This window comes from Eumetopias jubatus, unplaced genomic scaffold (genome assembly GCF_037043125.1).
Source record: "Eumetopias jubatus isolate StellerSeaLion01/CBP00866 unplaced genomic scaffold, mEumJub1_p1.0 scaffold_3, whole genome shotgun sequence".
Taxonomy (NCBI): domain Eukaryota; kingdom Metazoa; phylum Chordata; class Mammalia; order Carnivora; family Otariidae; genus Eumetopias; species Eumetopias jubatus.
Window position 1 is genome coordinate 183,389,366 of NW_028274809.1, and position 26,816 is coordinate 183,416,181.

Sequence of the window (26,816 nt, forward strand, 5' to 3'; positions counted from 1 at the left end):
CTATATGATGATTTTCACATACCCATTTTGATACTAGATTAGATTTTCAGTAAGGGTTTGTTGATATCTTTCATGACCATCTTAAAACGTTTTAACTGTTTAATTTGGAAAATAGTCACAATTTTTGATTTTTAAATTAAAAATATACATGCTGTATTTCCTGTGGTAAGAGCTGTTGGGATAAATCAGACTTCATCTTCCTGTCCCAAATTCCCAGGGAGGAGAAATACTTAAAAAACCAAAAGAAAAATAACCAGAATTTTTGTGCAAAATAGTGGGAATTATGGTCCTGAAAACGATGAGGCATTTCTGAAGGAGAAATGGCAGATGTATTCATGCAGCAGAAAACCCCGGTCTAACACGCAGGCAGGGGAAAATGGCTACAAAAATGGCTACAGCTTCAGAAGAGAAAGATCCAGAGCAGGAAGGGGAATGTTGGGCAATTGACAGGATGTTTGGTTCAGAAACCTCATTATGATCATCCAGCTGGGTGATTCCTCCATGCTGAGCGTCTGTCGGGAATGGTTGGTAAACTGTAGAGCCAGCCATATCTTGGAATTCTTTAGTAGCGAAAGAAGAATGAGGTAGATCTCTACATATTGACAGAACATCTCTAAGACATATTAGGAATTGAAAAAGAATCTGTAAAATGGCACTAGAATAATACTGTTGATGTTTAAAAAACTCCACACTAATAAGATTTTATAGGTTTTTTTTTTTTTTTAAAGATTTTATTTATTTGACAGAGACACAGCGAGAGAGGGAACACAAGCAGGGGGAGTGGGAGAGGGAGAAGCAGGCTTCCCACGGAGCAGGGAGCCCGATGCGGGGCTCGATCCCAGGACCCCGGGATCATGACCCGAGCCGAAGGCAGACGCTTAACGACTGAGCCACCCAGGCGCCCTAAGATTTTATAGTTTTATAGTTACATACATTACATTAAAAGCATAGACTGGGAGTACTCAGCAGTGCCACTATTGACATTTTGGATTGGATAATCCTTTGTTGTAGGTGGCTGTCCTGTGTATTGTAGGGTATTTAGAATCCTCCCTGGCCTCTACCTACCAGACACCAGTAGCATCACTCCAGTCTGGAGTGGTGACAAGTAAAACGTTCTGTGGACTTTGGCACCTATGTCCTGCAGGACACAATTGCTTCCTGTTGAGATCCCCTGGCACAGACAAAGGTCTAAGAATGTGTACTCACCTGAGGAGTGATTCCTGGACAGAGAAAATGTAATGGGGAGAGAGGTATGGTTAGTGGGATTATTAGCTTTATTTTGAACAAGAATAATGTTTAGGTATTATGTGTAATTTACAAAAAAAAGCCCCAGAATATATCTTTGCTTCTTTGTAATATCTCTATATTAAACTTAAAAATGGCTAATGGTCAAAAGGAGAAATACAAATAGCTCACAATGGGGTGCCTGGGTGGCTTCGTCAGTTAAGCGACTGCCTTTGGCTCAGGGTCCTGGGATCGAGTCCCGCATCGGGCTCCCTGCTCAGCGGGAAGCCTGCTTCTCCCTCTCCCGCTCCCCCTGCTTGTGTTCCCTCTCTCGCTGTCGCTCTCTCTGTGTCAAATAAATAAAATCTTTAAAAAAAAACAAACACCCCCCCCCCACAAATAGATCACAATGTGAAAATATGCCCAAAGTCACTAATTATTAGGGAAATGCAAATTAAAAAAAAAGTGAAGAATCCTCCCCCCCCTTCCATTAGTTAATTAAAATCCAAAAGATCAGTTATTCAGTGGTGGTGTGGGGAAATTCGTCTCTGGTAGGCATGTTAATTGACATAAGCTTTTAAATGTGTAGTTTGTAGTATTTAAACTTTCAAATATTTTTCTTACATACACACATACAGTTTGGCATGTTCAGGGAAGCCTGTTGCAGCTCTTAGTATCTGCAAATTGGAAACCATATCCATTATTGGAGGAATGGTTAAATAAGCTGTGGTTTACCCGGGGTACTAGGATGTTGTATACCAGTTAAGCAAGTTGCAGATGTTGTATAGCTGTTAACTAAGTTGAAAGAATAATATATAGCAGGATATAATTTATGGGAAGAAAATCTTAAACATAAAATGATGCACTTTCATGCCTGCATGTACATATGAAAATGTTTAGGTAAGTCTGGAAGGACGCATGCAAAACTGTTGGTAATTGCCTTTAGGGTAGAAAGTGGGATCTTTAAGGGGGTGAGAAGCAATGGTTATCTTTATTGCTTAAACTCTTTGTTTTAGTGGCGCCTGGGTGGCTCAGTTGGTTAAGCATCTGCCTTTAGCTCAGGTCAGGATCCCAGGGTCCTGGGATTGAGCCCCCATGTCAGGCTCCTTGCTCAGTGGGGAGCCTGCTTCTCCCTCTCCCCTCTGCTTGTGTTCTCTCTTGCTGTCTCTCACTCTCGCAAATAAATAAAATCTTAATAAAAATCAAGGTAGTATATTCATATATTGAGTGATTAAAAGAAAACCAAAATTTAATAACATCTAGGTGATTTGTTTTTATGCACAGTGTTGTCAATTAGTGACACATATTGAGCAGTGAGAGTGATGGTGGGGCTCCAGTAGTTTTTTGAGATCTCATGACTTTGTTGGCCTCTCTGTATTTTAAATGATTAGTACTGACATGTAGCTATTCATATGCTCTGGAAATACTTTTTAAAAATACCCTGATTGGGACACCTGGGTGGCTCAGTCAGTTGAGTGTTGGACTCTTGGTTTCGGCTCAGGTCATGATCTCAGGGTTGTGAGATTGAGCCCTAGCCCTGGGCTCTGCATTCAGTGGGGAGTCTGCTTGGGATTTTCTCTCTACCTCTCCCTCTACCCTTCCCTCTGCTTGCTCTCTCTCTCTCTTTCTCTCTCTCTCTCTCTCTCTCTAAAAGAAAGAAATCTTTTTTAAAAAAAAATACCTGATTACAGGAGCATGTAGGTGGCTCAGTCGGTTAAGCTTCTGCCTTTGGCTCAGGTTGTGACCTCAGGGTCTTGGGATCAAGCCCCCTCTCGGGCTCCCAGCTTAGCGGGAGTCTGCTTCTCCCTCTCCTTCTGCCCCTCTCTCAGCTCATGCTCTCTCTCTTTGAAATAAATCCTTAAAAAAAATACCGATTACAAATTAAGGTTCTTTTCTTTTTTTTAAAGATTGATTTATTTGAGAGAGAGGTTTGTGAGCAGCGGGGAGGGGTAGAGAATCCCAAGCAGACTCCCTGCTGAGTGCGGATTCTGATGCGGGGCTCAATCTCATGACCCTGAGATCATGACCTGAGCCGAAACTAAGGGTCCAAGGCTTAACTGACCCAACCACCCAGGTGCCCCAACAAATGGAGGTTATTTCTTAATCCTATTCCTCGAATTTCATTCTGCTATTGTTTCAGAAATTTGTATTCAGAAATAGGGTATATGTGGACTTAAGTCTTCAACGTTACAATCCTGAATGCATGTGTGATTGCTTTTGTTTTGCGAGTGGAAAATGGTTACAGTCTAGAGTTGAGCCCACACTCTCGTTATTGGTATTTTCTTGTCTCTTCTTTTTGTTTTCCTCCCTTGCTACAGTTTTTCTTAGGTGATACTATTTATATTTTTACTATGTAAGTAAGCTCTATAAATGCATTCTTTCATAAATGCTTGTCAGTGTTGGGCTAAAAATTGTGATTGAATCTGTGTGGGTTTTTTTTTTTTAGGATTTTATCTTCAGGTAATCTCTGTACCCAATGTGGGGCTTGAACCCACAACCTGGAGATCGAGAGCTCCACACTCCACTGACTGAGCCAGCCAGGTGCCCCTATATAGTTGTTGTTGTTGTTTTTTGATTGTAAAATATAAAGTAAAACTTACTGCTTGATTAACTTTTAATTGTGTAATTCGGTGGCATGAAGTACATTTACAGTGTTGTTCCACCATCACCACCACCCATTTCCAGAACTTTGTGATCGAATCTACACAGATTTTATGGGATCGCTTTCTAAGTTGTCTTTTGTCTTTAAGGCATATGTTTGGCTGCTGATTGTGGTTGTGTTCCCATCTTAGGGACTTCTAGTTAGGTTTGTGAGGTACATATGCTCACGTCTATTAGGTATTTCTCTATGGTGGGATGATCTCTTTGAAAAGTTGTATCAGTCTGCAATCAGAAAGTTTTATCGACTACTTTGTGTGTGTACTGAGCTTTCCCAGTAGTTAGAAAATGTCCTGCATTCGCAAGCGTACAGTTAAGCCACATGAACGACTAAGTCTCAGTTTTTCTTTCTTACTTTGCATTTGCTCTTCAACTGAGGGAAGCCAGGCTTCTGTTTGTTCTACTGAGTTTGTCCCCAAAATCGCCAGAAATTTGATTTGTTAGATTCAGTAGCTACTTCTCTGAATCCCCTTCTTAGTTGGTCTGTCTGAGGCGTGCAGCATTAACGGCTGGCCTTCCGTTTTGATGGCTTTCTTCTCCCTCACCATCCTCTGGTCTCTCTGGGCTGTGTGTGTCTGATGCCCTCTGTCTGCTGCTGGTGTGCCCTTCTGAAGTGCCTTCTATCGCCAGAGCCCTCTTTGTCAGATGAATTTTTGACTTTATTAGCTGCAGTTGTTAAACATTTATAATCACCGTGCTGTGTGCCAGAAGGTCCTCGCATAGCAGAGCTCACAGCATAATGGATTAAAAAATGAATATGAAACGTCCTGATTTTTATTAAATAGCGTTATTGAGGTATAGTTTGCATATCATAAAGTTTACCCATTTTAAGTGTACAGTTCAATGAGTTAATAGTAAATATTCAGAGTTGTACCACCCTCACTGCTATCCAGTTTTTAGAACATTGCCATTGCCCATGCGGGTCCCTCGTGTCCATTTGTAGTCACTCCTTGTTCACCTCCATCTACGTAGCCACTGATCTGCTTTCTGCCTGTAGTTTTGCGTTCTCTGGAAACTTCAACTAAGTGGAATTGTATAGTTTTTGTTTTTTTGTGTCTGGCTTCTTTTCGCCTAGCATAATGCTTTTGAGATTCATTTGTGTTGTTGCATTGATCAGTTCTTTTTTTTCCCCCCCTTTGGCTGAGTATTCTGTTGCATGAATATAACACGTCTTATTCATTTACCAGTTGCTGGGCATTTGGGTTGCTTCTAGTTTTTAATTACTATGAATACTGTTATGAATATGTGTATACAGGTCTTTGTGTGAACATGTTATCATTTCTCTTGCATATATACTTAGGATTGGAATTGCTGGGTCATTTGGTAACTATACTTAAACTTTTAGGTAACTTAAACTAACCTTTAACTTTTCAGACTAGTTTCTGAAGCAGCTGCACCATTTTACATTCCCACTAGTAGCGTATGAGGGTTCAGATTTCTTCTCATTCATGCCAATGCTTGTTATTATTTGTCTTTTTTTATTATAGTCATCCTAGTCAGTGGGAATTGGTATTGCATTGTGCTCAATGGTGTCTTTTGAAGAGCAAAAGCTTTAAATTTTGATGATCTCCAGTTTCTCAAATTTCTTTTATGGATCAATCTGCAGGGCACTGGCATCTATGGAGTAGTCTATCACCTGAGCTTCCTTGCCCTGTGTTTCTGCTTGGCTGTTTGAAGATATCAAGCAGATCAGGCTGTTTATCCCATCTCTACTTCCCTGCCTTGTCTCAGTTTGACAGTGCCCACATTATTTGAGGGCCGGGGCAGCTGGTGGGCCATCACGTTCACTAGCTCTACTTATGTTCTTCCTGTTCCAAGCCTCTTCAGGACTGGGGTGATTATGGCTTCCCACTCTTGCTAGTCCCTTGAAACCTCACCATCCTCTGTTGGTTTCTCTAGCCCCACTCTTTGTGGTATTTTCAGGTAAACATGTTTGATCATGTCACTTTATTCCTGGAGAATCCTGACTGACCCAATTTGGACTGAAAAGCATTTCTGAGGTTGGAAAATGATGGCCTGTGAGCTAAATTTGGCCCATCACATGGTTTTTGTAAATCTTTATGGAAACACAGCGATGCCCATTTGGTTTTGTATCGTGTATGGGGCTCAAACTCACAACCCTGAGATTGAGTCGTGTGCTCTAGTGACCGAGCCAGCCAGGCACACCTGGGAAATGTTCTCTTTTGCTTTTTGCCCTTGATAGTCTAGGGAAACAAGTTAGAGAGGAATGTTGGAGTGGTTATTTAGTCAGTCTTCATGGGAAGTTATCAAGCACTGTCCATGCTTTTTGTTTTTAATATCCCTTGTTGTGAAATTTATTATTTTCATTGCATAAGCACAAAGAAAAAACCCCCTAAAATAGTTATATGTTAGAGAAGTAACCCATGTCCTAGAAGATGGCAAAGATGACACATCTGCCACAATGCTGTCCATGCCAAAAGCAGACAATAGTCCATCCCAGCAACAGTAGGAGCGTCCTCGTGGTAGCATTGGTCATCGTGTCACAAGTTCGCCAGGGGGATGTGATCCTTCTGTTGAGTGGCGACAAATGAAGAGGGTTGTGTCACGGCTAAGGAGCACTGGCCTCTCAAGAGCTGTGGTTTACTCTGATCTTTACTGTGAGATTTTACTTTCCTTGCAGGCCAACAAGTTAACTCTCATGGTTTCATGGTGCTGATAGAAGGTAAAAGGTGGCTGGGTCAGGCACGAAGGACCGTTTACTCCTCACAGCCATGGCAGTGGTCAGAGTGTCAGCATTTTTTTTTTTTTTTTTTAAAGATTTTATTTATTTGACACAGAGAAAGAGAGCACAAGCAGGGGGAGTGGCAGGCAGGCAGAGGGAGAGGGAGAAGTAGGCTCTCTGCTGAGCAAGGAGCCCGATGCGGGGCTCGATCCCAGGACCCTGGGATCATGACCTGAGCTGAAGGCAGCTGCTTAACCAACTGAGCCACCCCAGGCGCCCCAGAGTATCAGCATTTTTGCTCTGGTTCCCCAAGTCCCAGTTTCCAGAAGGTGATATGAAGAGGGTCAGATGATACCTGCACATGAAATGGTTTGCTCTTAGCCTGCTTCTCACATAGTGAATCTTTTATAAATGGACTATTAGCATCTCTGCACTCTGCCCCGGAGTCAGACACTGTCCTCATCTAGGGCTGTTGGCTATTCGAACACTTGTGCAAATATACTTCGAGCCAAAAGGCAGTTGGTGCCTTGCTCATATCATGTGCAGAGAAAATATTCAGGGAAAGTTTTTGCCAACTAGAGTCAAGGATTCAGCATGTTTTGTAGCAAGCAGTAAACAAATGAGTGCCCCTCCATCAGGAAGCAAGTAGCTCTAGAATAGTCATACTGTGGGTGCTTGCTTGTTTTACTTAGTTGCCTAGCTTATGTGACTAGCTGCAGAAACTGCTCAGGATCAAGGGGTGGTATAGACTTTGCCATTTGGAACACTCGGCAAGGATGTTTGGGGTGGTCAGATCCCCTGGTGAACTGCCTGTACAAAAAGTATGTAACGACCAGTTATTTCCGTCTTTGACTCTGAGAACCTCTAGGATTGACCTGGCCGTATTCTAATGAAATTGCTACATCCAGTTCACTAATCTGGTTCTTATTAAGAGGAATTGAGTTGGTGCTTCTGGCAGTGACTATATTTGAGATATTATTACAAGTAATAGTTATTGATATTACAAAATACAGTGGTTTTAGGGGCATCTAGGTGGCTCAGTTGGTTAAGCGTCCGACTCTTGATCTCAGCTCAGGTCTTGATCTCAGGGCTGTGAGCTCAAGCCCTGCTTTGGGTTCCATGCTGGGTATGGAGACTACTTAACAACAACAACAATAATATACAGTGGTTTAAATAGGATGACTTTCAAATGTTCTCTCACATAACATCTAATAATTTTAGGTTAGGCATGCCAGTGTATTTCCAAGGATGTCCAGGGGCTTTGGTTATTGCTCTGCCATCCCCTAGGGCGGGGATGGACAAATTTTGCCTATAAAGACTCAGAGTAAATATTTTAGATGGCTGCCCCAACTACTTAACCTTGCAGTTATAGCACAAAAGATGCCACAGACAGTAAGTAAATGAATAGGTGTACCTGTGCTCCTGTAAGACTTTTTTTTTTTTTTTTTTTTTACAAAAGCAGGCATTGGGCTGGATTTGGCCCAGTGTCCCTTGCCCTAGGAAGTTGTTTTAGTTTGCATCATTGAACTTGATTACTACAACATATGTGTTCCAGATTAAGGGAAAGAACATGGCCAAAATTCAGAAAATATCCTTATATGTAAGTTGTAGAGAATTTGCTTGTTGCACATTTCACTTTCTGATCCCAGTGACTCAAACTCTCTTAGTCTGGTAAATCTTGTCTCTACCTGGGCAGTCATGTGCCATGGGAACAGGGACATGAAGGTTTTTGGGCACAGTGGTAGTGTGCCACAGTGGTATGATGTCTCATATATTTTAAACTCCTTCAGAACAGAGAGGCATGAACCCATGTGTTCATTTAAAGTACATTGTAGGTCCATTCAGTTCCTCTTACTGGGAGTCAGCACTCCAGGGATGGCTTTTTTTTTTTTTTTAAAGGTTTTATTTGAGAGAGAGAGAGAGAGAGTGAGAGAAACTGCACACAAGCAAGGAGAGGGACAGAGGGAGAAGGAGAAGCAGACTCCTGAGCAGGGAGCCTGATATGGGGCTCTATCCCAGGACCCTGGGATGATGACCTGAGCCAAAGGCAGACACTTAACTGACTGAGCCACCCAGGCACTCCAGGGATGGCTTTCCCTCCCCCACCGCCAAGGGATGGCTTTTAAAAGCATTTACAACTTTCTGTATCTCAGTCAAGACTAAATTCTTTTTTTTTTTTAAGATTTTATTTATTTATTTGAGACAGAAAGAGAGAGAGAGAGAGAGAGAGAGAGAGCGCGAGCACATGAGAGGGGGGAGGGTCAGAGGGAGAAGCAGACTCCCTGCCTAGCAGGGAGCCCGATGCGGGATTTGATCCAGGGACTCCAGGATCATGACCTGAGCTGAAGGCAGTTGCTTAACCAACTGAGCCACCCAGACTCCCAAGACTAAATTCTTAAGTAAGTGGGTTTTCACTGGTTGACATTCGTTTAATATTTAGCAGTATGGATATTAGAATTGGATGCTTATTACTGGAATTAGTGCTATTCAAGATATTTGGATTGGCTGAAATATTTGAGACCTTTCACCCTTGAACAGACATGATACAAGAATTTAGTAAGGCTTTTATCTCTAGGGGTGGTGCCTTGCACTTGATTTCCTTATTTTTGATATCCCACCATCAGCGAGGAGGATTTCTGATTGCCTTATAGCAACTATAAAGATAAAATCATGCTTTTGGAGTTTTATTATGCCTCCCTTGGTGACATTTTTATGCAAGTTGGTGATTTGACAAGAATTGGGATTTTATGCAGCATGTGAAACAGGCTGTATGCTTTTTTTTTTTTTTTTTAAGATTTATCTATTTTATTAGAACGCGTTATCAGGGAGAGGGGCAATAGGAGAGGGAGAGAATCCTCAAGCAGATTCCCCACTGAGTGCTTGATCCCAGGACCCTGAGATCAGCACCTGAGCCAAAACCAAGAGTCAGATATCCAACTGACTGAGCTACTGAGGTACCCTATGCTGTATGCTGTCTTGCTGAGAAATGTTTGTTTAATAAATGTATGTGTGGCAGACTTTGGACTGAGAGTTGCTTTTGTTACTAACTTTTTAGCAAGATGGGTTAAAGTAGTAACTAATCCTTACCCAACTTTTCCTGTTCAACTTTTTGGTGTCTGCCACCAAAAGACCTTAATTAAGAGTTGTGTATGACCAAGTTGGCTTAAATTTGTTCATTGTTTTCTTTTCCAATTTTGTGGTAAGGACATTCAAGATCAGATCTAGCTTCTTAACAGTGTACAATACATTATTGTTAACTGTAGTTAAACAATGTTATATAGCAGATCTCCAGTGTTTATTCATCTTATGTATCACTGGAACCATGCCTCTTGGTAACTCCCCATTTCCTCCTTCCCTCACCCCTGGTAACCACCATTCCAGTCTTTGATCTTAGGAATTGGACTTATTTTAGATACCTCCTGTAAGTGGAAACCTGAAGTATTTTGTCTATTTCACTTCGCATAATGTCCTCAAGTTCATCCATGTTGTCACATACTGCAAAATTTCCTTTTTTTAAAGAGACTGAATAGTATTCAGCTGTGAGTGTATCTATTTGCTTTATCTCTTTAGCTGTGAGTGGACATTTAGATTGTTTCCAAACACATCTTAACTCTTGTGGATAGGGCTGCAATGAACCTGGGAGTGCTAATAGCTCTTTGAGATCCTGATTTCTTTTTTCTTTTCTTTTCCTTTTTTTTTTTTAAAGATTTTATTTATTTATTAGAGAGACAATGAGAGATAGAGAGCACGAGAGGGAAGAGGGTCAGAGGGAGAAGCAGACTCCCTGCTGAGCAGGGAGCCCGATGTGGGACTCGATCCCGGGACTCCAGGATCATGACCTGAGCCGAAGGCAAGTCGCTTAACCAACTGAGCCACCCAGGCGCCTTTTTTTTTTTTTTTTTTTTTTTTTTAAAGTAAACTCTGCCCCTGGCTTGGGGCTCAGACTCATGACCCCCAAGATCACAAGACACACGTTCTACCGGCTGAGCCATTGAGGCACCCCATGGTAGTTCTTTATTTTTTTGAGGAACTTCGTAGTGTCTGACATAGAAGCTGTGCCATTTTGTTGGCATAAAGTTCTTTCACAACAAGGATTTTGAAATTAATGAATGTCAGCAATACTTGGCTGTCTTACTAGATTTCTTTTGTTAGTTTGCTTTCCCGTGCTTCCAGTGACCATTTTCAGCCCTTTTTATAATCTTCTTACACCACCAGTGACTCCTCTTTGAGTGTTCTTGTCTCTTGATTACACACAAAATAGCAACTGCCAAAAGCCGGAGCCTTTAGTTTCTGTCAACAGATCTATAAATCTACCTGTATTTATGCCCATTCTTGGCATCTTCCCACCATTAGGAAGGAAAGACACATTCTTGATCGTATCTCTGCTGCTTTCTCTGCAGTGGTGGCTCGAGAGGGTCTTTGGAGAAGCCCTTCCAGGCAGCACGGCAAATGGGGAGTGGGTACTTGGGGAGCTTGTCTTGAACTGCATAACAAGCTCTGTCTGTCCTTCTCTGTCTCCTGTTTGTCTTTCCTGTCTGCTTTTCCTTTTTTCTTTTCTTTTTTTAATTTTATTTTTTAGAAAGATTTTTATTTGAGAGAGGGAGAGAGCAAGAGAGAGAAAGGACGAGTAGGGGGAGGGGCAGAGGGAGAAGCGGACTCACTCTCAGCAGAGATCTCTCCCCCACAGACTCGGGGCTCGATCCCAGGACCCTGAAGATCCTGACCTGAGCCGAAGGCAGACACTTAACTACCTGAGCCACCCAGGTGCCCCCTCTTTCATCTTTTTCCTTTTTAAATCCTGGCTTATATTTTGCGGGGGTGGTGGTGGAGATGAGCTCTATCCCTTTCCCTGTCTTCTGCTTCCCCATATCTCCTAGCTCTGCCACTTGATTGTCAATGTGAATTATTTCATCTCCTTACTTTTAAGCTCCTTACTTTTCAAGGGCATTTGTTCAAGTTTTTCCTAAGAAAAACTCCACTTCAAACCTTTTCTCAGCTATCACTCTGTCTCTCCCAACCTTGACAAGTAACCATATAGATAGCCCCTGCCCCACCCTTTCATACTTACCTCTGCCTCCCCCCTTCCCCATTCCACAATCCATTTCGCTGTGGTCTTGGTACATTGACATTGCTTTTGCTAAGGTTTTGCTTTCATACTTCTTGTCTCCTCTCCCCTACTCCATCCTTCCCATTGCTCCCTGATGCTTCTACCAGGTGTCAGTGGTAAGAGAATGTGGTTCTAGTCATGGTGCTTTTCATTCTTTTTTTGTTTACCATATTCTCAGAAATGCATCCCTGCCAAATAAAGACTCAACAAACTCTTTGGTTTCATAATTGGTTCTGGGACAGTTCCCTTTACTGATAGGAAAACAGGATTTTTTAAAAAAATTCTTTATTTAAATTCAATTTAGTTAATGTATAGTATATTATTAATTTCAGGGGTAGGGGCGCCTGGGTGGCTCAGTTGGTTAAACATCGGCCTTCAGCTCAGGTCATGATCCCGGGGTCCTGGAATCGAGTCCCGCTTGGGCTCTCTGCTCAGTGGAGAGTCTGCTTCTCCCTCTCCCCCTGTCTCTCCCCTGCTTGTGGTCTTTCTCTCTCTCTCTCTCTCAGATACATACATAAAATCTTTTAAAAAAAATTTCAGGGATAGAATTAGTGATCCATCAGTTGCATATGACACTCAGTGCTCATTACATCAAATGCCCTCTGTAATGCCCATCACCCAGTTACCCCTTCCCCTCACCCCTGCCCCCTCCAGCAACCCTCAGTTTGTTTCCTAGAGTTTAGTGTCTCATATGGTTTGCCTCCCTCTCTATTTTCATCTTATTTTTCCTTCCCATCCCCTATGTTCATCTGTTTTGTTTCTTTTTTTTTTTAAAGATTTTATTTATTTATTTGAGAGAGAGAGAGAGAATGAGAGATAGAGAGCATGAGAGGGAAGAGGGTCAGAGGGAGAAGCAGACTCCCTGCCGAGCAGGGAGCCCGATGTGGGACTCGATCCCGGGACTCCAGGATCATGACCTGAGCCGAAGGCAGTCGCTTAACCAACTGAGCCACCCAGGCGCCCCATCTGTTTTTTGTTTCTTAAATTCCACATGTGAGTGAAACTCATACGGTATTTCTTTTTCTGACTTATTTTGCTTAGTGTAACACCCTCTAGTTCTATCCACGTCCCTGCAAATGGCAAGATTTCATTCTTGATGGCTGAGTAATATTCCTGTGTGTGCGTGCGTGCGCGCGCGCACACACACACACCACATCTTCTTTATCCATTCATATGTCAATGGACATCTGGGCTCTTTCCATAGTTTGGCTTTTATGGACATTGCTGCTATAAAAATTGGGATGCGTGTGCCCCTTCGAATCACTATGTTTCTATTCTTTGGAAATACCTAGCAGTGCAATTGCTGGATTGTAGGGTAGCTCTATTTTCAACTTTTTGAGGAACCTCTTATACTGGGAAAACAGGATTTTAGAAAATAGATTGAGAGTTTTGCAACTAGACAAAACCCATTCTCTTTTCCCTGTAACTTTTAATTTTACCATTTTGAAAATTATGTAAGTTTTAACAGAAGAAAAATAGTAAAGTCACTAACTCTGCCATCCAAAAATCACAAATAAATGTGTCATGGTGCTACACATACAGTTTTACAAAATGGATTCAAAGCAAATATAGTATTTACTGATTTTGAAAAACCATTTTTTTTAAAAAAGATTTTATTTATTTGATAGAGAGCGAGTGAGTGCACAAGCAAGGGGAGCGGGAGAGGGAGAAGCAGGCTCCCTGCCCAGGACCCAAGGATCATGACCTGAGCCTAAAGCAGATGCTTAACTGACTGACCAACCAAGATGCCCCTGAAAAATCATTATTTTGTAGGAATGAATTGTCTTTCTAGAAGGATATGCCAGAATGCTAGTCTGTTGACATTTGTATAAGTCTCTTTAGATACATTGTATAGAATAGGGAAAAAGGTTCTCCCCCGCCCCCTTAGAAATCTGGTTTAAAAATGGTTTTTCTGGGGGTGCCTGGCTGGCTCAGTTGGTTGGAGTGTGTGACTCTTGTTGTTGGGGTTGTGAGTTCAAGCCCCATGTTGGGTGTAGAGTTTAGTTCAAAAAAATAAAATCTTTCAATTGATGCAGTTGGCCTTCTTTTCTTTACCTTTTCAGTCTTAAGGGTGACTTTTGCTTGTTAAAGAATTGGGTTCAATCTGGTGGATCCTGAAACCTGGACAGATTGTATGAGGCATTGCTATTCTAGGGCAAAGAGAACATCTACATTCTCTCATCCTGGCAGTGTCTCACCTTGTGTTCACATTGGGTGATAGCCCAGGGAAGACTCAAGTATTCACGAACACGGTAGAGAGTGCCCACCTAGGTGCAGTCTTCTTGGGTGATAGGTTTCAGAAGAAAGCCCTCGCAGCGTGAGGAAACATCTTCAAAGCTGCTTCTCTTCCCTGTCTTCCGCAGTCTCTATTAGTGTAGAAGGTATTTAAAAGCTTTCACTCAGATCTGGTCTAGTGTACTTTTTTTTAACACTAAGGTGCAATGTTTTTGACCAAACAGAGTATCTTTTTCAAGCATATCTGACGCATCTAATGGTCTAATATGAAATTTTCATTAACTCAGTTTTTTAAAATTCACGCACAATTTTTAACCTATCTGTATCCAAGTGTTTAAAGTCATTTAAAGAAAGTCAACGAGGAACATGATTTTTTTCAGTTCTGTAAGTTGAAAAACACTTTGTTAGATTATTTGGAAAATAAAAGGCTGGTTCAAGTAATTTTTTCTATTTAACAAAATTTAAAATCTAAAACTAAAATTTAAAGCTTGAGGAAATTAATCTTCAAAAACCTATTGGAAAAGCTTCTGAAGACTACTTCATACTTAAAATCTTTTTTTCTTTCTGAAACTTGTAGCCAGCAGGATCCTAGTTAATTGATTAGTTCAGTTTAAACTTTTCCGTGATTGTTACATATTACTGAAGTATTAAAAAAAGAAATTTATATTTTTCAAGATGTTGAAATTCTTGAAACATAAATCCATCTAGTCAGTGTAGGCAGTGAAAAGTCGCTCTTCAGAAGGAACACCTATATGGCTTGAATGCAGTTGGTTTCATATTAGTAACCCAGTGAAATAACCTCAGGCATTTAGTACAATAATAACAACAAAATTGAAATTTGCGCTTCAAAAGTTTAAAAAATTTTTCTTTCCTGATTGACTCATAAGTAAGTATCTCTTTGGGAACTAAGGCAGCAGAGGATTCTAGGTTTTTTTTTTTTTTTTTTCAAACGGCTTTGCCCAGGATTTTTGCTAGTACTGACCCTGTGCTTCACTTTGGGTTTGTTAAGATGCTAGTGTAGCTTCTACCCTAAAGAAAGGTTTGTTTCTGAGAAATAAAAGAAACCAATCAACCATTTAGAAACAGCATGTTTTGCCTTTTCTTTGTAAAGCCCGTAAGCAGTTTTGACCTGCTTTTGACATTAATTTATTTGAATGTTTATTTGAACAATATTGATCATCTGCTAAAATATGTTAGGCCCTGAGCTAGATTCTCAGTATGTTTACAGTTCGTGATAACAGGAAACATGTCTATTAAGATGTTAGTTATAAAACAAAAGGATGCAAAATTATATATGCCGTATGGTTACAAAGTGTATTTAGAAAAAAAGACTAGTCAAGGGGACGCCTGGGTCGCTCAGTTGTTAAGCGTCTGCCTTCTGCTCAGGTCATGATCCTGGGGTCCTGGGATCGAGCCCTGCATCGGGCTTCCTGCTCAGCAGGAAGCCTGCTTTTCCCTCTCCCACTCACCCTGCTTGTGTTCCTTCTCTCGCTGTCTCTCTCTCTGTCAAATAAATAAAATCTTTAGTATTTTGATAGTCTTTTTTTTTAATTTAGATTCTCCTCTTTTACTTTTTGATGCATGTTTATTATAAAAATTTTGGACATAAATATACACACATATGTGTGTGTGTCTTTTAATTTCTTCCCATACAACCTTCAGTTCCCATATGTATTGCTAAGATTGGAGAATTTTTAATTTGCGATAGACTTTCACCTCAAAGACAATGGCTTAGGGGTGCCTGGGTGGCTCAGTCCTTTAAGCATCTGCCTTTGGCTCAGGTCATGATCCCAGGGTCCTGGGATCGAGTCCCACATTGGGCTCCCTGCTGAGCGGGGAGCCTCCTTCTCCCTCTCCCTCTGCTGCTTTCTCTGCTTGTGCTCTCGCTCTGTAAAATAAATAAATTAAAAAAAAAAGACAATGGCTTAACAATGAAAGTTATTAAATAAACTGCCATCCATGTGTATCTATGAGTTAATGAGCTTTTAGCACATAACGTGCTGGGAGTGATTTAAAAAGGAATTTAAGACCTAACTTCTGCCTTTCAGGACCTTCTAATCTGGTGGAGGAGAGTGTCTGAGTTGTAACAGACAATCTATAAAGCAGTCAGAATAACGTTGCTAGGCAGGATGCAATTAAATGCCAAAATTTGTGCTAAGTACTATCAGAGTTCAGATTAAAGGAGATTCATCTGAAGCTGAAGTACCTGGGAAAGACCCAGTGGTAGAAGTGAAACTTCTGCATCTTTAATAGTAGGTAGTACTTGTTGGTGAATAAAATACACAGAATAAATGTGGATTTAACTTACTTTATCCCCACCTGGCTAATGCATTCTTTTTAAAGGATTGCTCAGTGTTCAGTTCCTTTCTTACAGAAAAAAAAAAAAAAAAAAAAAACCACAGCCACAATTACAACAAAGTTGCTAGTAAGAGGACCTGAACTGGGCAGGCGCAATAGAGGAGGAGGTTCTGGCCTGAGGGGAGAAGAACAACTTGAGATTGGTGGGGGGGGTGGGGGAGCAAGGCAAAAATAACCACAAGGAGAGCCTTGCTTTGAACATGGGAATATTTAGGATCCCTTTGTGAGCCTCGCTGCTTTTCTTTGCAGGGGACATTATTAAAGATATTACAGAGTGTATATATTTGGGTATTTTTCATTAAAATATTGATGTGTAAATCTCTTGGGCATGATAATTTTTTTACTTATTGGAAAATATTGAATCGATAACTTTCTAAAAGATGACTTAATTGGTTTTATTTTTTATCGATGTCATTTAAAACAACATGCTTCTTAAAAATTCATGGCTGAAGAATAGAACTTACCAATACTCAAAAGTATTTTCCATCTTAGACTTTTTTGGGGGGTGGGGTCATAAAAGTCCAGGTAGTATAGGTGCTCTAGGTTTTATGTCTGCCTTGTAAAATAAAGTTAAATGGATTAGAAGTTCCTTAAACTGGAAAACTGTTAGGGAAAGCCATTTCAAAGATACATGAATCCTGTTAGCATTTTAAAAGAATAGTTTCTTTCAGAAATAAGTTACTCTTTTCAGTAGTGAATGCCTCACCTCAAGCAAAAATAGGTGTAAGAAGGTTGTACAGTGAGTAGTCTTAAAAATGGAGCATATATTTCTAAGTTTTAAGTAGACTTAGAATTAATGCATATATCAGCTCTTCTAAGAGTAAAGGTAAAAATGGATGAGGATCAAATGTGAGAGTATTTAAATGATTGTCAAGATTTTCTGGCTCGTTGATATTGAAGTCTTTAGTTCTGGACTTTAATTTGTACCTGGTGCTGACCTGATGCTGTGCAGGGACACTCACTGCATCCCTTCATTCAGTTTCTCTATAATTATCCCCACTTCCTGGGGAGCTTGCTTAGAACTGGGCATGAGTGCTTGTTAGGAAAATATTGGACTACTCTGGCTACATGTAACAGGGTAGTTTTTGATATAAGATTTATATGTAGATGAACTGAATAGGGGGCCAACGTTTGCAGGGGTTTTATTTAATCAAATTGGTAGGGAATATTATGGAAGTTCTCTGGCTAGACAATGATTAGGCTTGTAATAAATGAAAGTCATGGTTAATATAGTTCCTGAGCTGATAAAGAACAGTTACACTGTTCTTTTTTTAGTGCACTTTCAAAAAGACCTGACTACTTAAACAAGGGAAACAATCACATTTGCAATTTTGTGTATATTCACAAATGACGGGATTTCTTTTTGCTGGGAGCATCTGTTAATGCAGAGATTTGTCTCTTCAGGTTCATGTGAAAATGGCGGACGAGGCTGTCTGTGTTGGCCCAGCTCCCACCAGTAAAAGCTACCTCAACATGGATGCCATCATGGAAGCCATTAAGAAAACCAGGGCCCAAGCTGTGAGTCTGAATGAATCTATCTACCGCAGCTGTTTCATATATAGTGAGCAGAAAGCTAGAGTTTGTACTCAGAAAAAAAAAAAAAATAAAGAATGATTGAAAATGCTGTTGCAGTTAGTTCATGTCACATGAGTTAAATGTGGCCGAATTCGCTACTGGAAATCAAAGGCTTTGTAGCATCTGGCAGTGTTGGTCGCTGATCCTGCAGGTGGCTGTTGGATTCAGCTTTCACACCAGGGAGCAGTTTCAGTTCATTTCCAAATTTGTTAGGGGAAAAAAAAAAAAAAGAAAAATCCTAATTAGTTTTGAGTATTAACCCTTTCAGTGCGATAAGAACATTAAAAAAAATCTGTGTTATGAATAGGATTCAAAAGATTCTTGTTTTAAATTGTTTTAATCATTTAAAAATTACGTATACCTGGTTACACTTCCAGAAATAAAAACTATGCAATTGATAATGTCAGTAGAATACACTTAACTTACACGGAGAAATCAGTAATTCTTCCTGTCTCCAATTTTGTCTGAATGGGGTGGAATCCAGGGAAGAATCTGGTTTCTGACATCAGGAATTGTGTGGTGGTGGTGGTGGTGGTGGTGGTGGTGGTGGTGGTGGTGTGTGTGTGTGTGTGTTAGATCAGAGAACTAATTATATATAATGTTGCAAACTATGCAGCGTTATCTCTGAAATTGGACGGAAACAGCCAACACCAGCAATTAGCCTGGAGTGCTTCAATTAGTGTTCACATGTCTTGTGAAAGAAATGTTTTAGTAAGATACATATTTAAATAAATAACTGAATTCATGAACCCATATTATAGATGTTTACAGTTTATTATCAGAGTTAATGAAGGTAAAACTCTTAACCCTTTAACGATAGCTTGTCAGAATACAATGTTTTGTTAAATGTTTCTATAAAACGCAATTGTGGAGTGAAACTCTACCTGTGATGCAGTTGTTTAAATTCTATACCAGGTTCATAAAACATTTAAAAATCTCAGATGTGTAGCTACTTCTAGATTATGATATTGGCTCCTTGTGAAATTTGGCTTTCCTTACAGTAGAATTGTTTTCCTGGAAATATGTTCAGTCTTGATTGATAATAGGCTAAATTTGTTCGAACAGTGTGATAGGCCAGGATGATAGAACTTAAATCATAGCAACATGGTTTGTGTGGGGATAGCATAAAGTGGTTATGAATGGTTAAGTGGGCCAAGGAGGGAAAGAAGAGTACATGTAAGAAGAAAAAAATTCAGTGTATAAAGAAAAAGTAAAACCAGATTTCGACTTTAGTTTTGACCAACACTGCTCATTGGGTGGATGAGGGTATTCATGTGGTCAGGAATAAAATATGTTAGTTGGCTTAGCCAGATTTTTTGAAAGCAGCATTTCCCGGGACTGTAGAGAAAGGGGAATTAGGAGTTTTTCATCTGTCTCACAAATGGTTTCTTTTAACCTTATTCTTTGGCCCACCAACCATTAAAAAATTTGGCTTAAGGCCAAAATTAGCCTCAGAAAAAGTAGGGAGAGTTCAGATTGTGTTCAAATACATAGATATAGGTGACTGGCAGATTTGTAGGTCCGTGGTCCTGATTATGGTTAGGACAAAGGTAGTGTGCTGTAAGTGCATATCAGGCAGTTTCTTGGAATTTGGGTCTGTACTCAGGAATGTGTGTTGGAACTGTCAGTATGTAGGCGAAGTAACCTGACTCCATGCCCTTAAAATATGAACACATGAGTGCACTCTCTATGTTGCTTATAAAGGTTTTGTCATATGATAAAATTGAAAGTGCTTTTTGTTTTCATTTCTAAGGTACATCCAGGTTATGGATTCCTTTCAGAAAACAAAGAATTTGCCAAATGCCTGGTAAGTTTGTAATGAACCAGAATCTGTTAACTTGTATTTCAGAAAGCAGTATAATGGTGTTACTTTTGTAACTGTGGGTAGTGATGAATGACAGATATTTTAAAAAATTTTATTTATTATTTGAGAGAAAGAGAGAACACGAGCAGAAGGGTGGGGGGGGCAGAGGGAGAGGGAGAAGCAGACTCCCCGCTGAGCAGGGAGCCTGACAAGATGCTGATCCCAGGAGCCTGGGATCATGACCTGAGCTGAAGGCTGGTGCTTAACCCACTGAGCCACCCAGGCGCCCCTGAATTATAGAATTTTAATTGACCTGTCAGTTCTTTGAAAATTATTTGTGAAAAGTGAAGAGTTTTTATTCTGTAACCCGGGTCTTGGTTTGAAGAATAAAAGTGGAAAAGTTATAAAATCATCTTTATACCTAATGAATGACACCAAGTTTGTTATATATTTTATGGATTTTTAAAAAATTCAGCTCTTTAGGTTTGTAGCTACCTGTGTCAAGGAGTCCAGTGATTTATTATTATACAAGAACATTATTTCTCTTTTCATTGCATATTGTGGCATTTAAGATCAAATCTTACTGCCTTCTCTATTTTGGGAAAAGGTTTATGCACGATCTGAGTCTCTTTCAGATATTACCGCCCTGATTGGGTGAACTGAATTGATTTCTCGTGTGTGTATTTATAACTACATTCAGGATTTTCAGGTGCTAAAATAGGATTTTGAATGTTTCGAGAAGCTGATTACATCAGTTATCCCAGGTGGTATCCTACTTTATTATTCTAATATGTTATACTTCGTTTCTGTGAAATGCTTGTGTTTTGTTCTTTCATGGACTCAAAATTATTTATGAATGTAATTTTCTAGATGACATTTCCACTTAAAATCCATAAATTTAACTTGGACAGTTTTTAAGAACCAAGAGTTCTAGTTTAGAATGATCTACTTTAACCAAGTGAGAGATTAAAAACTCGGGCCTGAAGATGAAACTGAGGCCTGCAGAAATTGTGATGTAAGGTGATATAGCTGATGGTATTAAGTGTCTGGAGAGGGCAGATTAGGTGGAAGCCGCCAAACGCCCAGATCTGCCAGGTTGTGTGTAGTATAACCACACTTTCCCACTTACGTTCTTTTTCGTTATCATCTTGTTTGACATTTTGGCTGGGTTCTGTCATTATGTCAGAAAGTGATTTGAATGTAACACATATGAGTGTGCCTGAATAATATAATGTACTAAATTTAAGTTGTATAGATGAGGCATCTCTAAACCATGGCCCATGGCCCAAATGCAGCCTGCCGCCTGTTTTTGTAAGTTAAATTTTATTGGCACAAAGTCAAGCTCATGCACTTATGTGTTGTCAGTGGATCCTTTTGCTCTATAACAGCAGAACTGTGTAGCTGTAACAGATCAAGTAACCTGCAAAGCCTAAAATATTTACTGCATGGCCCTTTGTAGTAGAAATTTGCCAATTCCTGGTATAGATGAGTATCTGAGTCTCAGAGAAGTTAAATGACATGGCCATTCTGTTCATTCATGCATTCATTTAGTCATTAAAAAAATGGTTGTTTGGTAACTATGTTTAAGGTATTTGAGAAGGATATAAAAATGAATCAGATGTGTGTCCTGCTCGTGAGAGGCTCACAGGTCAGATAATTCAAGTACACAAATGACTTCAATTCAGGGAAGAAAATATTACGAAGAAGTTCACATTTTCCTTAAATGAAGATTATTTCCATCAGGGATTTCATGTTAAAAGAGTGTAGAATATATGAATGACTACCTTCCTTTCTCATGAATTTTCTTTCTGATCTCCTCTCCTCCATTTCCCTTTCTCAGAGCTATGCGTCAGCCAAGCTAGAACACCGTGCTGTTCTCAAACGTGGCTTGTTCTTTCGTGTTCCATCCTTTTTGTGTCTCTTTGCCCAGGCGGCCCACTTGCCCTCTCTCACGTTTCTAATGACCGCCTCTCCTGGAAGGCATAGTTCACATGTTACTTCTCCCAGAGTAGTTTCCACATCCCTCTGGTGAGAAGTAATGTCTTTCCTCTGTTTTCTAGAGCATTTTTTTTTTTTTTTTTTTAAGATTTCTTATTTGGTATAGTACTTTACATATTAGGTTAAAATTATTTCTGTATATTAATTTCCTCTTAAGAGACTTGGCCTTATCAGTCTTTCTTTCCCTTTTGTTTTATAGTCTAATGATTTCAACATAGTGGATTCAGTGGATGTTATGGAAAGATTAAATAATCATTAGATTAAGAATTATAAAACAACATGCAAGAAAACTTTCTCCTAGCACAAAATGGACTGTTTTATAGCTAAAAAGCAGTATTGCCGTGTTTTGGCTCACTATGAGAATATGCAGCTAGTGATAACTAACCTCTTGGTTTTTTAGCATCATGGCAAGATTCCTTTTGGGATATAATTTTCCTAGCATTAAAATCTTTTCCCATTGGAGTGTGCCATTTAAAATGCTCCTTTTGAAAAAAAAAAAAAAATAAATGCTCCTTATTGGAATGTTTGGTTATAGGTGGTAAGTTCCCTTAAAAAACAAAAAACGAAAGACAACAGCATTGAAATGAAATTGCCTACTGATTTTTTTTTTTAAAGATTTTATTTATTTATTTGACAGAGATACAGCAAGAGAGGGAACACAAGCAGGGGGAGTGGGAGAGGGAGAAGCAGGCTTCCTGTGGAGCAGGGAGCCCGATGCGGGGCTCAATCCCAGGACCCTGGGATCATGACCTGAGCCGAAGGCAGATGCTCAACGACTGAGCCACCCAGGCGCCCCGCCTACTGATTTTGTTAGGCCATATAAACATTGTGTGGTTGGTAACCAGCCATTGAAATTCAATAGTTACTATCGCAAACTGAGTATATTCTTAGATATCTAATTTCCAATATAGTGGTAGATGGATTACCATGTTGATAGATTATCATATTGATGGTGATTACCATCATGATTACCATGTTGATGATGGTGACTTAGCAAGGAGAAAATGGATTTTTTTTTTTAAAGTTGAATACTGTGGAGTTCCCTTTATTGTAATACTGTATCCTGTGTTTGAGATTTAATCAAATATGGAGATTTTTTTTTTTTAAAGATTTTATTTATTTATTTGAGAGAGAGAGAATGAGAGATAGAGAGCACGAGAGGGAGGAGGGTCAGAGGGAGAAGCAGACGCCCCGCTGAGCAGGGAGCCCGATGCTGGACTCGATCCCGGGACTCCAGGATCATGACCTGAGCCAAAGGCAAGTCGCTTAACCAACTGAGCCACCCAGGCGCCCCTCAAATATGGAGATTTTTTTCCATTTTATTTTTAGTTCCTTTTTTTTAAAAAAAAGATTTCTTTTAGGGAAAGAGAGGGGGAGAGAATCTTAAGCAGACTTCTCGCTGAGTGTGGAGCCCAACATGGGGCTCGATCTCACAACCCTGAGATCACAATCTGAGCTGAGGCCAAGAGTTGGCTGCTTAACCGACTGTGCCACCTAGGCACCCCAGTTCTGTTTTTTTTTTAAACTGCTATTCAAAGACCTCGTATTTATTTTGTTTGTAGAAAAACTAGTTGTGCTTTATGTAATACATTGTTTTTTTTAGTTAACAACTATGAATAATTTCTGGACTTTTTTTCCCCCTGAATTTTTGCTATATATTTGCATTAGAAAGTATACAATAGGGGCACTTGGGTGGCTCAGTCGGTTAAGTGTCTGCCTTTGGCTCAGGTCCATGATCCCAGGGTCCTGGGATCAAGTCCCACATCAGGCTCCCTGCTCATTGGAGGGCCTGCATCTCCTCCCCGCTCTCCCTCTCCTCCCCACTTGTGTGCTCTTTCTAGCTATCTCTCTCTCTCTCTCAAATAAATAAATAAAAATCTTTAAAAAAAAAGTATACAATAAACCAAATATAAAAGCATACTAAACTTTATAAGTTTTCTTTACAAGACTAATTTTTTTTTTTTAAGATTTTATTTTTTTATTTGACAGAGACACAGCGAGAGAGGGAACACAAGCAGGGGGAGTGGGAGAGGGAGAAGCAGGCTTCCCGCGGAGCAGGGAGCCTGATGCAGGGCTCGATCCCAGGACCCCAGGATCATGACCTGAGCTGAAGGCAGATGCTTAATGACTGAGCCACCCAGGCGCCCCTAATCTGATAGTTTTCATGTGTATTTTCTGAGTTTAGATTTTTTTCCTGTTGAGATTAATAGTTTGGTAGGATTATTCTGCTATATACATGTGCATAATACTGTAGTTTACCAAATACTTTGACACATTGTTTTCATTCATGCAACCACTGAAGCTGGATATTATTAACTCTGTATAACAAAAGGAAAACAGTGACTCAGGTGCAGTGACCTACCAGTAGTCACAGTCTGCTAGTAACAGTCAGGACTTGACCCAGGTTGGCTGACTTTTGGGTACAGAGAATTTGGGGGAAAAACAAAACACTGTATCCTAATTGGCTAAGTTGGAAAGAGAGAACGTTCAAGGAGAAGGCAAAAAAGACCAAAGTAACTGTAGCCAACTTGGCCAAAGCCCATAGAAACCTTAGAAACCATAGAAACCCACTTTGTTGTAATACAGGCAGTGGGTGATCAGATTGTAGGAAAATGACAGTTGTGTAGGTAGAAACTGGAAGACCGCATTTTGCTAGGTTGTTTTTTGTCAGTTATGGTGTTGTAATCCATAGTGTGTTATTAAAGTATGTTGTAAGTGGTTCATAACTAATACTAAAATTCAAGTTAGCAAGTTGGCCAGTGGTTTCATTTAACAATATTTTTGTTCTTAAGATAGTATAAAGTAAATTTAAAGGGATTCATATGATACCCTATTCACTTGTAAAACCTTTTTTTTTTTTTTTTTTTTGAGTAGGTGAATAAAGGAGAGGCTTAGACCTTGCAAATCCAGAATTGTATATAACTCTGATTTTATTTATGTGGGCTGTGACCTTGGTCATTCACAGAAGTGTTTTGTGCATGACTGTTGAAATTTATTTATATTATGGCTTAAGAATGTTGAGAAATAGGGAGCACCTGGGTGGCTTAATTAGTTTATCAAGCATCTGACTCTTGCTTTTGGTTTAGTTCATGATCTCTGGCTTGTGAAGTTGAGCCCTGTCTCTAGCTCCCAGCTGGGCATGGAGCCTGCTTAAGATTCTCCCTCTCCTTCCCTCTCTCTCTGTCTGCCCCTCTCTCCCCCTCTCCCTTTACCACCGCTATCACCTTACCCCCCTGCCCTGCACGCTTTCTCTCTCTCTTAAGAAAAAAAAAAGAAAGTTGAGAAATGTTACTAATATATTTTGTAGATACAGTTTTAACTACATATGTTTTCTTAACATTAGTAGAATTCACGTTTTGGACACAGATTTCTGATTTTATTATGTTAAAATTAAAAATTTTCAAGAATGTAAAATCTTAAATTTAAGTCACATGTATATGTTGAAAGAGAAGGTTTCCTTCATCTGCGCAACTCTGACCTCAAACCCTATTTAATTCCCTGGAGGCTACCACTGTACCACTGCAACCATATTTATATCCATCTGGAGTGAGTGAGTGTGTGTGTTAGAATTTTGCTATTGATTTGTAATGTAGGATACTCTTTATTTGCCGAAGTAGGGTTTTGTTTATCAGAAAACAAGTGGCACAGAATATTTCTTGCCTTCCCCCAGGCTCTTAAAAATAGGTATGGAATGCCAACCTTCAGATACCACCAGCACCATTCTTATTTTATCTTCCTGACAATCTGTGATGTATTATTATCATCCTTGGTTTTAAGAAGAGAGAATAATCTCAGAAATAAAGGCTCTGCCCAATGTCACATAGCTAATAAATGAGAGTGTAGTTTCTAACAAAAGTTAGAAATTCCCAACTCAGTAGATGTTCCAAACTGCTTCAAAGATGAATTGAACCTAGACCAAATTGTTAGTGTTTTCTGTTTTGTTTTTTGAAATGATAGCTTTGGCTGGTACCTATTTTTGCTCTTGGTGGCTTTTATCTTTTTGCTATTGGTGTGCCATTTTTAAGGTCTAAAAACAATTATTTTTGTTTTTCTGATCTTTTGATCTTGGACGCCAGTCAGAGTAACTGTCTTCATTTGGATTTGCTCACTTTATAAGTTAAAGTAGTTGAGTGAGCTGGTAGAGCTATACAGTAGTCATTGATACCTTTTACTGCTCTGTGATATACTTATGTTGAATTAATCTGGTCTCTGTGGATTTAGAGGAGAAAGTTCAGTGACTCTTTCCTTCTGACAGTTTTATAATACATTTGTAATTGTGATTCTTAAATGTTATGTTCAGAATTTATGAAAACCTATGCAAGTAATTTCATAAAACCATAATCATAACAGAATGTCCTTTGAAATGTTTGAGAACACGTTTCTTTTCCTGGATGTTGGATTAGAGGTTAGCTTCCAGAATATTTGTTCAAGAATTTGAAGATGATGTTGAGTAGAAATGCTCTAACATGGGTACTTGAAAAGGAGAAATCTCCCTTTATTTCTCGGGAGTTTTTTTAAGGGTGCAGACAAGGCAAGTACACTGAGGATTGTGGGTTTGGTGACTTCAGTAGGAAGGTTAAGAATTTGGGATTTGATGAGATTGGGATTTCGTACCCTATCCTTAAAGTTAAAATAGCTTGAATTTATACTCAAGCTTTCCTTCTCTCCCTCCTTACTGTCCCCTGGCACTTACCAGCACAGTCTGGAATCAGAGTTAGAATTCTTGCTCTGCCATTTTGTAGCTGTATGATCTTGGACAAGTTCCTTCACGTTAACTCTGAAGACTCTCAAGTGTCTTATGCTTACAGTGTGCACAATATGCACTTTTCCAACTGACTGTTCATATTGAAAACATGTTTTTTGTAGCCAGCATGTAGGTGGGTTGTACTTTTTTTTTTAAAAGGTTTTGTTTTGTTTTTTAAAGATTTTTATTTATTTATTGAGAGAGAGAGAGAATGGTAGAGAGAGCATGAGAGGGAAGAAGATGAGAGGGAAGAAGGTCAGAGGGAGAAGCAGACTCCCCGCTGAGCAGGGAGCCTGATGCGGGACTTGATCCCGGGACTCCAGGATCATGACCTGAGCTGAAGGCAGTTGCTTCACCAACTGAGCCACCCAGGCACCCTGGTTGTACTTTTTAAATCATTCTCATAATCTGTATCTTTAATTGTAGTGTT

The 26,816-nt window shown here is 39.8% G+C and overlaps 1 protein-coding gene across 2 annotated transcripts in view; it reads left to right on the forward strand.

Annotated features, from left to right (window-relative positions):
* PCCA (propionyl-CoA carboxylase subunit alpha) overlaps positions 1-26,816 on the forward strand; it is a 393,065-nt gene that overhangs the window by 50,423 nt on the left and 315,826 nt on the right. For both annotated transcript variants that reach the window (XM_088021889.1, XM_028112036.2), the window contains exons 5-6: positions 17,670-17,783; positions 19,594-19,647. In XM_088021889.1, coding sequence (XP_087878015.1) covers positions 17,670-17,783; positions 19,594-19,647 — 168 coding nt within the window. The remainder of the gene's footprint in view (positions 1-17,669; positions 17,784-19,593; positions 19,648-26,816) is intronic.